Genomic DNA, 12,293 nt, shown 5'->3' on the forward strand with positions numbered 1-12,293 from the left:
AGCCGCGACTTCATCAGAGTCAAAGAGATAGAAGAAGCTATTTACATAGGAAATTCGGACCACCCACGAGGCTTCCGTACTCACTCGCTTCAGGCTTGGCAATGCTCCGCAGGCACTGAGCCTCGCTCTCCCAGGATGCAGACCACGTGGCTCTCGTACCGACGAATGCCATTAAAAAAAACACTTGCTAGAAGGCTTAGCATGTTGACATGTTCAAACACACTACAGCCACCGTCGCCTCACTCAAGAAAGCACGCCGCCAACGCTAGCGATCAAAATCCGCACTAGCCCTACGCTTCGGTTCAAACAAAGGTCTTGAACGAAGCAAAACTGTTAAATTTATTGCCCGATGTCCCAAGAGGTCCACGTTGGGCAGCCAGATGTGGGGTTCTCCTCCGTGCTCTCTTGGGACAAAGGAATGACAACACAATAGTGCAAACAGCTTGGAATGACAACACAATAGTGCAAATAGCTTGGATCGGCGCACGCGCGGCACGTCCGAGCTGCTCGCCGTCCCGCCGCCAAAGAGGAAGCGCCTTGTCTTTAGGCGCCCAAGTGACCCCGCCTGTCGGCGGCGTTAGCAGCGCAACACACACGCCATCTCTCGTACTGCGCCTCAACCACTCCGACCGCCGCGGGCGCCAGGCCACGCAAGCCATGTGGGAAAACCAACATATCAGGGGACGCGTGAGAGTCGCGCATCCCCACAGGTGTCAGCACCAGTTTTGGCCCACTTTGACAAGGAGGCGGACACGGAAGTTCATACAGACGCCAGTAACGCTGGTCTTGGTGCGGCGCTTGTACAACGGCAGGAAGGTATTGAAAGAGTGATCGCCTACGCAAGTCACACACTATCGTGTGCAGAGACCAACTACACCACCACGGAGAAAGAGTGTCTTGCCGTCGTATGGGCGCTGGCCAAATTTCGACCTTACCTTTACGGCCGCCCATTCAAAGTTGTAACTGATCATCACTCGTTATGCTGGCTTGCAAATCTCCGGGACCCTTCTGGACGACTGGCACAGTGGAGTCTACGTTTGCAGGAGTACGACGTGACCATCGTGTACAAGTCGGGCCGCATACACGAAGACGCCGACGCACTCTCGCGCGCCCCTATCGACACTACCGACCACAACATTGAGGACGATGGCGCTTTCCTTGGGGCCGTAAACGTTACTGATTTGTCCACACGGCTGCGTGCAGACAACGCACTACGGCCTATATTCGAACATCTAGAAGGACGAAACCCATCAATACCCTGGCATATCGCTCGAGGATTGTCGTCTTTTTGTTTACGACATGGCGTCTTGTACAAGAAGAACTCCGCTGCCACCAACAAGACCTACCTTTTGGTCGTTCCAGCAGACCTCCGTGCCGAAGTTTTGTTCGCCTGTCATGACGAGCCTCCGTCTGGCCATTTGGGTTTTATGCGAACGTTTGATAGAGTGCGCAAATACTACTACTGGCCGAGACTTGCCGAGTGTGTTAAGCGGTACGTCCAAGCCTGCCGTGAATGCCAGTGCCGAAAGTCGCCAGCTGTGAAGCCTGCGGGATTTCTGAATCCGATTCACCCACCTGGCAAACCTTTCGACCAGGTTGGCATGGATCTTCTGGGCCCGTTTCCACTGTCATCTTCTGGCAACAGGTGGATAATCGTTGCCACGGACCATTTAACGCGGTATGCTGAGACAAAGCCGCTGCCTCGAGGCACAGCTTCCGAGGTTGCCCAGTTTTTCATACAGAGCATCGTCCTACGGCATGGCGCCCCTTCGCACGTCATCACAGACCGAGGCAAAGCCTTTACTGCACAGCTCATCGAAGACGTTTTTAAACTTAGCTGCACGACCCATCGAAGGACAACTGCCTATCATCCGCAGACGAACGGCTTGACCGAACGACTGAACAGAACGATGACTGACATGCTGTCTATGTACGTAGACGTACAGCACAAGACGTGGGACGAGATACTCCCTTACGTAACGTTTGCCTATAATACTGCTACGCAAGAAACAACACGCTTCACACAGTTTTACCTCGTTGGCGGTCGTGAAGTTCAGACTATGTTAGAAGCAATGCTGCCGTGTGACAATATCGATCATCTCGACCTCGCCCAAAATGCCGAACTTTTCGTGCAACACGTGGAAGAAGCCTGTCAGCTTGCCCGAGTGCACATAAAGCAACAACAGGGCATCGATGCGCACCATTACAATCTCCGCCATTGATATGTCGAGTTCCAACCTGGTGATCAAGTTTTGGTCTGGACTCCCGTGCGCCGAAAAGGACTATCCGAGAAGCTTTTGAGTCGCTACTTCAGACCTTACAGAGTGTTGCAGCGAATTAGGGACGTGAATTACAGTCCTTCATGACGGAAGCCAGGCTCCCCGACGTCGACAACCGCAATCTGAGATTGTGCACGTTGTGCGGTTGAAACCGTACTATAGCCCCTAATATTCAACGTTTTCAGCCGCTTTGGTTAGTTGTTGTTGTTGCTCATCCCTCAGTGCCTTGTGACTATATCGCACACCACAGTGATTGTGACTATAGCCTATGTGTTCGCCCTAGAGCATCTCGGCACTCTCAGGTCAAGCCTATGTATGCTTTCCTTCTTGTTCTTTTTTTGTAGAGGGGGTAATGCCACATGGTGTGGCGGAGCAAGGGACTGAAGAAGAGGAGAACGAAGTTCGTCTCGGCATCACGCGTCGCCACTTACATACGCTTTCGTAAAGTGCAAGCGCCTGTATCTTCATTCAGCTTGTATACTCCAGCAGGGTATACGCGACAATATGATGCACTGGGCTAATTCTTTGTTATCTTTGAATAGGTCACACGTATGGCACACCTGTTGACCGCCGATGAACCTCCTATTTGTGCAAATTGTGGTGAGACGCTGTCATTCACGTATTGCTAGAGTGTTAGTAGGTAGGACCCCAAAGAAAAAAGTACTTGCATATTCTGACAGCATATTCCACTCTATCCAGCAATTTTTGTTGATAATGACCTGCTTTGTAGCAGCGAACAGGTTTCAACTTTTTAAAATGATGTTTGGCTACTGGATGTAATACATATCAATGATACGTAATGCGGTCTGCATAGTAAGAGCACATGCTTCCCAGAAGCCCTTGCGTTCAACCCTGGTGAGGCATTAGTGCAATTTGTATATTCTTCCATTCTTATGGTTTGATCACTTGCAACACATCTGTTATGTTTGTAGCCCACCTCACATGTAATTCTCATATTTTTAGTACATGTATATTTCACGCATTTATACAGTGTCTGGTTTTAAGCCTTTTGCAGCCATGTTACATTCCTGGCCTCATGTACCATTATCAACTGACTGCACCTTGTGTTTAGCACTCCTTGGCCCTTGCACCATAAAAATCCATTACTCGTCATCATCACCTGTTTGAGAAATGTCGGTGACTTGTGAGTGCTCCCAACTGCTGCCTCAACGTAACATTATGAAGATTTAATCACAACACTCGCATCTGCCAGGTGCCCTCTTGGTGCTGCAATTTGTACATGGCCACAAACCTGCACAAGGTATCATGGTGGGTGGATTTTGTATAGCGGCAGGTAGCAGGGCTTGTTTCGGCTAGCTAGTGAACTGCGTGTGTATGTCTGCAGCATTTGCTGCATTGCCTTCTTGTTTTATGAGAACAAATGGGATGACGCAAGCAAGCTATGTGCAGACAAGCTCCCAGAGAAAATACATCAAGAGGCATCTCGGATGTCAATTCAAGTGACAACGAAAAGGAGGATGTTGCCGGAGTTGATTTTGTCAGTCCCACTTGCATTGAAGTCGCGTATGAAAAGACTGCAATATGTAAAATTTACAGGTATCTCTGGTACAGTGGAAAATGGTGAGACTTTCAATGATAGCCTTTTCTCTCTGGTATTTCTTCCTGGTATGTTGCTTGTATGCAACACTTGGCAATAAAGAGTTAATGCACATAACATGCAAATGAGACACATGCTTCTTAGGGCCTCAGTTCATCTTCAAAGTTATCTTTTGGAAAATAGAAAAGGAATGCGGCCAGAAGCATAGCTAGCTCAGAGCTGCTGTCTAACCATAAGTGAGAGGGCTGACGGAGATGATCGAGGACTCTGCCTTGCAAAATTTGAGCACAGCTCTTTAGGTGTTTCGAATTCACGATATAACGAGGCAAAGAATTGAGAGAGACATGTACACGTATGTACAGTTACAGACCACTCTTTATTTTCCACACAGCTCTCGGCGACAGTACTTAGCTTCTGCTTTGGCGGTGCGAATGGCAGGGTCCTGTTCTGCTCGGGAAGCTGCACTCCCACTCATTGTTCAGAAAGAAAGCATGAATACGGTAATGCGTGGCTCACGTGGAGCGCATTCTTTAGTGTTGCAGGCGAAATAGCGCATGCGCAGTGGGTCCAAAGCCCACACGAGCACTTTGTTTCCATTAAAATTAAATTATGTGGTTTTACATGCCAAAACCACTTTCTGGCACGTCATAGTGGAGGACTCCGGAAATTTGGACCACCTGGGGTTCTTTAACATGCACCTAAATCTAAGCACGCAGGTGTTTTCGCATTTCGCCCCCATCTAAATGCGGACACCGTGGCCAGGATTCGATCCCACGACCTCGTGCTCAGCAGCCCAACACCATAGCCACTGAGCAACCACACGAGCACTTTGTTTCCATATGATCATGGTGATGATTTATTGGCATCCCCTTTGAAACAGGTCAGTGATAAATAGTCACCTAGCCTGCTTGAGTAAATCATATATGGCATTGGTGGATGTGCTCACCGCATACCTTAGTAACAACGCCATTGGCGGCCAGGTTACGGGGCACGCTACTATGGTGCCATTGCAGAAGAGTTGGGATCTGGGTGAGTTGGTAAATATTCTCGAGATATAAACCAGTTAAAAGACGAGGAACGAAGGAGAGATGTGGCACACGCGACAACTGGGCTAACAACAGTGCTTTATTAAAAAAAAAAAACTGTCTCCCAAGAAAACCTGGCGAGCATGCGTAGCTGAAGAGCCAAAGCACACACCACACAATGTTGATCACCAGACAGGCCAAGTTGCTGTGGTGCCAGTGTGATAGGAAACGTAGTTCCTTCTGCGTCGGTGAGATAGAAGCTGTGCCGATGCAATTAGTATCCCCTTGCATGCTGATACACCTTGAAAATTTCACGTTCCACCTTGCCCCTGCCTCTACCAAGAATTTTAATTTTGGAAAAAATGCAGGACGCAGCCGCATTCCCGACGATGGCGAGGCAGATTTTCTCCGTCAGAAGTGCTCAAAGAGTTGTGCTGCTCTCGCGGCCTCTCATTGGTTCACCGGCCTGTCTGGCTGATGTAAACTTTTTTACATTTCAGCGGCATCTTGCACACCACGTGTGTCACACACGTAATGTAACGGTTGAAATGTTTCGGAATCGCACGTCATATCCATTGCTGCACTGAGTCATGGTATTTTTTTAATAAAAGGGCCAATGATGAAGTGCCACATTAGCACCGTCTTCTGCAAAAGAAGCTTCATTGCATGCGTGCACATAATGAGGCAGCAAGTTTTCATTGTTGCTGCATTTGCATGGGCACAGTGAATTTTTGGCAATGGTGGGTTTCTTGACGCAGTACCCCGCTTACAACCGTGCCTGGAACCTGTTTGGACTGGCGATGAACCTGAGCCCAGTGATGCGGCAGAATCGCTTCTGTTTGCGGCTGTTGTACAAGTACCCGGATAGTGTGCCCCTGGGAATGCTCAACGGCCACAATGCCCTGGTCTCGGGTACTTACAAGCATGCCTTGGGTACGTTCCCGACAGCATATTTTCCTATGCTGAATTTATTTTTACCCCCGAGGCTTTAGAACATTAGAGAGAGTTACAGAGGAATATTCTATTGCAGTCAAATCTCGATACAACAAACACAGATAGTACTATCGCTTATAATGAAATAAATTAAAATTTTGGTTGGCCCCACTTTATTTTAATAGGTTATTGTACAGCTATAACTAGACCAAGATTAAAAGATCCAATGCAGTGTCAGATATAGCGAAGTAAATATTTGCTCACTCACTGTTCAAAACATGTTTCTCGGGAGACGCATTCCGAAGCCTGTCACTTCGTCAGTCACTTTTGGGGACACGATCCCCCGTGTGATTCGTGTGACTTGGCACCGAACGTGTCACCATCTACGAGCACCAGCGTTCCTTGCACAGCGCCAATTTAGCATGCTTTATGCTGTACGAGAGAAGCTGTTGTTCGTAAATGCCGGTGGGTCCATGCCGAATCACGCGAAAGTGATCATATTGTCTGCAGCATTTGACCAAGAATACAGCCTGTGGGGTACTATTCTTATAACAGTTCAGAAAGGGAACCGTTTGCTTGCCTTCGTGTAAATAGTCGGAACCATGCATTCGTCAGCAAAGAACTGTCGATAAGCACTGCAGAGGTCGTCGACACGACCAGAGAGACTACAGAATTACCCCGAGAAGTTATCCGTGGCGAGAAAGGTCGAAGTGGCGAAGGCGATTGCATCCATAGACAGCGTAAAAAATTTTACAGTTTGCAACTCCATTGGAAGCTGCCAAACTACAAATAAGTCTTTTTTCAAATTAACATTTGTAGGTGACGTAGTTTTCATGTGCTGTGCAGTTTCGGGTGTTATCTACATGAAACTGATTGGGCAGGTTGGCAGAGTCACCACCTGGTTGATAATGCCTAAACTACACATAGTGAGGACAGCGCATTGTGTTGTCTGCTATTCACTATGTACAGTTAACCCTCAATATAATGAAGGTGGTAAAATTGGCAGTTTGCTTCATTATATTGAAATTCGACCTTTTATGCATATAATTACGGTCGATGAATTTTTCTTACATGGAAGGGGCCGCAAGGTTTTCCGAACTACTGGGCAATCGGAAAAAGCAAATGTAAATGAGGAAAAAAATTCTTTCTTTTTAATTTGAGAACAAGCAATGAACGATGTGGTTTCATGTTGTGTTGATGATATCTTCACATCAGCAGTACGAAGCAGAACCAGCCACGTGAAACCACTCTGCCATCCGCAACTGATAGTGTCCCCCACAGTGGGACGATGCTATCGTGAAAGGTGCCGGCAGTGGCAAGTGAATGTTTCGTCTACCTCTCGCTTCGGTGGGTCTCCAATGCCCAACATTATGCAACCTCCAATATATACTAAACACACAGGAAGACAACACACATAATCTCAACACGGCCACTCTTTGCACATGCAGCAGATTAAAACAGGGCATGTTGGCTGCGTATGCGCTATGCTACGCAACAGTCATGCGCAGCCATGGCCACACTAAAGAAGAAGATCCACGCCAACTATGGGGAAGTAAAGGTGCGCTGAATGAATAAGGTCATACAGCCTGCTCAGCATGTAGCTCATCAGTCTCATTATACATCTGAGCAATCGATTTTGCGTCTAGTAATTGGCAAAGGCTGTGCATGTGACACTCTAAATCTATTTTGCACCTGCTGCGCCACGTCCAGTTACCAGGACGATAGCGTGGCACACCGACAAACGGAACTTCTTGGTCACATCATCATCATCATCATCAGCCTGATTACGCCCACTGCAGGACAAAGGCCTCTCCCATACTTCTCCAACTACCCCGGTCATGTACTAATTGTGGCCATGTTGACCCTCCAAACTTCCTAATCTCATCTGCCCACCTAACTTTCTGTCGCCCCCTGCTACGCTTCCCTTCCCTCGGAATCCAGTCCGTAACCCTTAATGACCATCGGTTATCTTCCCTCCTCATTACATGTCCTGCCCATGCCCATTTCTTTTTCTTGATTTCAACTAAGATGTCATTAATGCGCGTTTGTTCCCTCACTCAATCTGCTCTTTTCTTATCTCTTAACGTTACACCTATCATTCTTCTTTCCATAGCTCGTTGCGTCGTCCTCAATTTAAGTAGAACCCTTTTCGTAAGCCTCCAGGTTTCTGCCCCGTACGTGAGTACTGGTAAGACACAGCTGTTGTACACTTTTCTCTTGAGGGATAATAGCAACCTGCTGTTCATGATCTGCGAATGCCTGCCAAATGCACCCCAGCCCATTCTTATTCTTCTGATTATTTCACTCTCATGATCCGGATCAGCAGTCACTACCTGTCCTAAGTAGATGTATTCTCTTACCACTTCCAGTGCCTCGCTACCTATCGTAAACTGCTGTTCCCTTCCGAGACTGTTAAACATTACTTTAGTTTACTGCAGATTAATTTTTAGTCCCACCCTTCTGCTCTGCCTCTCCAAGTCAGTGAGCATGCATTGCAGTTGGTCCCCTGAGTTACTAAGCAAGGCAATATCATCAGCGAAGCGCAAGTTACTAAGGTACTCTCCATTTACTCTTATCCCCAATTCTTCCCAATCAAGTCTTGGTCACAACTGTCCCTCAAAGGTGAACTCAGGCTCCACAACTTCCTGCCCTGCCAGACCACACAAGATCAGGCTCTTGCCGCTGCAGAACGCAAGCGAAAGATGTAAAGTCTCATATTTGGTAAACCTTAGCGGCCAAATTGTGGTCCTAATTAAACGATCGGCCAAACTGCAAACCTCCGAAACTGCACTCGCGGTAATGATGTTTACGACGCGACTTGCGCAGGTCGAGTACAAAAATTTTAATAAATCATTGTTCGGCGCATGAATATCGGTTGGCGTTTTACACTGGCTTTATGGCACCTGTGGTGGAACTGCAAATGAGCCCAAATAAACAAGCTTTTTCAAGGTATTGGTCCACGATGCAGACCGGAAAGCCAGTGAACCTTTTATCCCTTTCAAAAATATCTTAAAGCTTTTTCTCGGCAAGTGATGTGAAATAATGGCAAACGTGCAATGACCAGTACGTCAACTCCACGTTTATTCTGTGGTATTCTGCTATCTTAACTGAAGGTCGCCAAGAATTAAAAATTACCTGAGGGCATTAAGCGAATGGCATTCACTGTACCTTGATGGGTGTTGTTCCCAATGACCACTGTGAATAATTCTTGTTCTTCATGCACGAGTATGCTTAATTAGCTAAAGTTATAAATTTAGGTAATCGATGACATGCCAATAAAAAAGTTGTGGATGACGTTAAGAAATGACCGATAACAGCATTTAAAACAACCTAGGATTTGTGAAGACATTTTTTTAATGAAAAAGAAAGCCTGTGAAATAAAGAAGGAATACAAACAACAAAGCACCCGCTGTGGCCATGACAATGCTTTGCGCACACCAAAGATTGCATCAATATTCACAGAAACCTAAATCAGATAGGGGCACTGGAAACGAGTGGCTGTGCTTCGTTCTCACCATGTCTTTGGTCCCTATCAAACGCAAAGTAACGTGATCTTGCAACGGTTCACTTTTTTTTTAACCGTTGCAAGACCATGGCCCATGTTTGCACATTCATGATACAGTGAAACCTCGTTAAACCGTAGTTGGTCGGAGCTCGGAAAAAGTACGTACTAAACAATAGGACTGCTTGACCGAAATAGCACAAGATCGCCCAGTTATCTGTCAAAAACGAAACTCAGAGAGGGTGCGATAAAAGGGGAAAAAACATGCAGTATTTATTCACTTCATGCGACAAAAGTGTTATTTTCGTTTGATGCCGCGGCGGCCTAGCAGCGACGACAGCGGCCTCAAACTTGCTGAAGCTGTGAGCCAGCTTTTCAGCCAGCCCCCTCTTCTCTGCAAACACTCGCATGGCAGATTCCTCGTTAGCATTGCATATTCTCCGCGGTAGCGTTGTAGGAGTCACGGGACACCTTATCGTTGCGGGATGCTGTTCTCGTCACGACGGTTGCATTCATGAGGCTGATGTAACGTGCAGCTTCTGCTACTGTCGGGCCTGAATCACCCGTGCTGTCGCTTTACGTGTCGTCCTTATCACTGTCGCTAGGCGACACTTCGGCAACAACAGAGGCAACAATGGCGAAAAGTTGGACCTCGTAGCCGACATCTCTCCACGGTCGCAGCAGCGCTGCCGAGCAACTTCTTCGCATTCCAAATGCCATACACCGTAGTCAACACTAGACCCATGTCGCATGCCAGCGCCGACATTTTGCATCACGTTCGGTAGCACGAACAATGTCTAATTTTTCTTCTATGCTAGACACCCGGCATCTTTTTTATCCGAGTTTCGGCATGACGCGAGTTCTCACTTGCACGATGCCACAGCGCTGTCTGGCACGGCACCGAAATTATGTTGACGTTGATGTGGCTTCACGCGCAAAAGCACAGGGCGCTTGGAGGCCGTTGTGTTGATCTCTGAGGCTTGTTGTTCTGCTGGGCCGCCCGATAATGATGACACACCGCTGTGTTTGCGTGACGAAAAGTGGAAACACTACGTGTTAGCAGATACGTATGCAATAAGCTGGTACGGTTTATGCACATTAAGTTCAATGGCCGCTGAGTCAGGGATTTGACTTTACTACATTTAAAACGAAACTACTGTTTAAGTGGGTATGGTTTAACGAGGTTTTACTGTATACATAATGCACTGATGATGATGTTTACAGCTGGATGGATATATACAACTTCAATGTATGTGCGGCAAGGTATAATGCGACCCGGGCTCAGGTCTCCCACGGGAGAACGTCAAGGCCCTGCCTCAACACCGCCTCACGGGCTTGCTGGACTGCCCACGCCTGGATGCCGAGGTCTGAGCTGCGGAGAGCGGCAGCTCACCTCGACGACAGGGTCTCCGTAGCAACTGCCATCCTTCCTATTACTACATTGCACTCCCACAGCATGTGTTTGAGTGTTGCTGGTCCTTCCTAGCACAATTTGCATGTGCCGTCCTGATGCTTATCCGGGAAGATACGTTTCAGATGGAATGGGTTAGGGAAAGTGTTTGTCTGGAGCTGTCTCCAAATGACGGCCTGCCTCCTGTTCAGTTTGGGACTCGGTGGTGGGTATATCCTTCTGGCATTTAGATGTGCACTGGTTATGTCATATTATCAGTGAGCTCATCTCGTTCTGCGCGAGTATTCGCTGTTGTGCGAGAAGCGTTGCCCTGTTCTGTGCATCGGGTCATGTCTTGCACCGTATGGTGTGCCATCTCGTTTAGGTTCGGGAGTGTGTCGCCTTCCGTGGTGATGTGCATAAGGAACCATACGGTCCTCGAGCTCGCACTTTTGGATCTGCCCGCTTTGGCCAGAATGGCCAGGGCTTCCTTGGAAATTTTACCTTAGACGTAGTTCTTTACTGCCGTTTGCGAGTCCCTTAGTACGGCTTCACGTTCCTGATCTGTGAGCGTGTTTACACCTGAGATCCCTTATATTGCTTGTGGGGGTCATGTGGATATTTTTAAAAAAATTCCAGGCTTTTTCTTGTTTCCTTTCTTTTTGTTTTTGTTTTTCTTTTTGTTGGAAAAAAGAACCACGCAAGACCTAGGTCATTATATAAGCTGTTATTGGTTATTTCTTTCTTCCTCACGTTTAGGTAGCATAATCGGTATGTAATTTAATGGTGGTTTCTGAGAAACCTGTATGGTTTCCTTTGTCACTTCATGCTACAGTCAAGTGGATGACTATTTTTCTCTGTCATGAATTTTGCTCACCTTGCAGACTTCAGCAGAACTAACCTGCTGTAACCTAATAATGTTCTGCAAAGTCAAATAAGGAACACGTTTTCTTCGTATGCCTGTATTTCACTCATATTGTCACGTAGTAGTGACGTTGAAGAAGGCAGCAAAACTGTGATTGACAAACCTAACGTTTTATTGGCCAAACCTGTGCCCTCAAAAACAGGCTACACTCAAAGCACAACGATAGCAGCGAACACAGTCGGCGATCATCGAAAATCTGATCAGCGAATCAAGCACATTGGGTTTTATACATCAGTCATCGAAGCTACCAGAGTAATCGCTGGTGCCCGCATGTCTTCCGGAAAGTTCGACGCTATTCACGTCGTGCATACATCAAATCAGATTACACAAGCTTCATTGACAACAGACAGTGGCTAGAACCATCAATAACCTTCGAGAAACTCCCAATACATGTAGGTGCATGCTGCACTGTGCGATAACATTTGTTAGGCAGTGAAACATGGTCACCCGATAAACATAATCAAGTACATGTGTCAATGCCCCTCTTAAAAAGCATAATCCCGATTCTGCAAACAAACAAAAGTGATAAACGACAAAATAACGAAGATCATCAGTGTACATAAAAGGGCTTTGGACGCATGATGTGGACCACTTCAGATCGTGCGTGGCGCTGCTGTGATTGCGAAATGCCGTCTGGCACGACCTCATAGTCCAGTGCGCTAATACGGCGGATGATCTTGT

At 47.1% G+C, this 12,293-nt stretch overlaps 1 protein-coding gene across 3 annotated transcripts in view; it reads left to right on the forward strand.

The window, feature by feature from the left end:
* The window catches only part of LOC126536973 (general transcription factor 3C polypeptide 3-like), a 312,777-nt gene that overhangs the window by 254,783 nt on the left and 45,701 nt on the right, over positions 1–12,293 (forward strand). For all 3 annotated transcript variants that reach the window (XM_055073144.2, XM_055073142.2, XM_050184056.2), the window contains exon 18: positions 5,621–5,795. In XM_055073144.2, the coding sequence (XP_054929119.1) occupies positions 5,621–5,795 (175 nt within the window). The remainder of the gene's footprint in view (positions 1–5,620; positions 5,796–12,293) is intronic.

The sequence above is a fragment of the Dermacentor andersoni genome, chromosome 3, assembly GCF_023375885.2.
Source record: "Dermacentor andersoni chromosome 3, qqDerAnde1_hic_scaffold, whole genome shotgun sequence".
Taxonomy (NCBI): Eukaryota; Metazoa; Arthropoda; class Arachnida; order Ixodida; family Ixodidae; genus Dermacentor; species Dermacentor andersoni.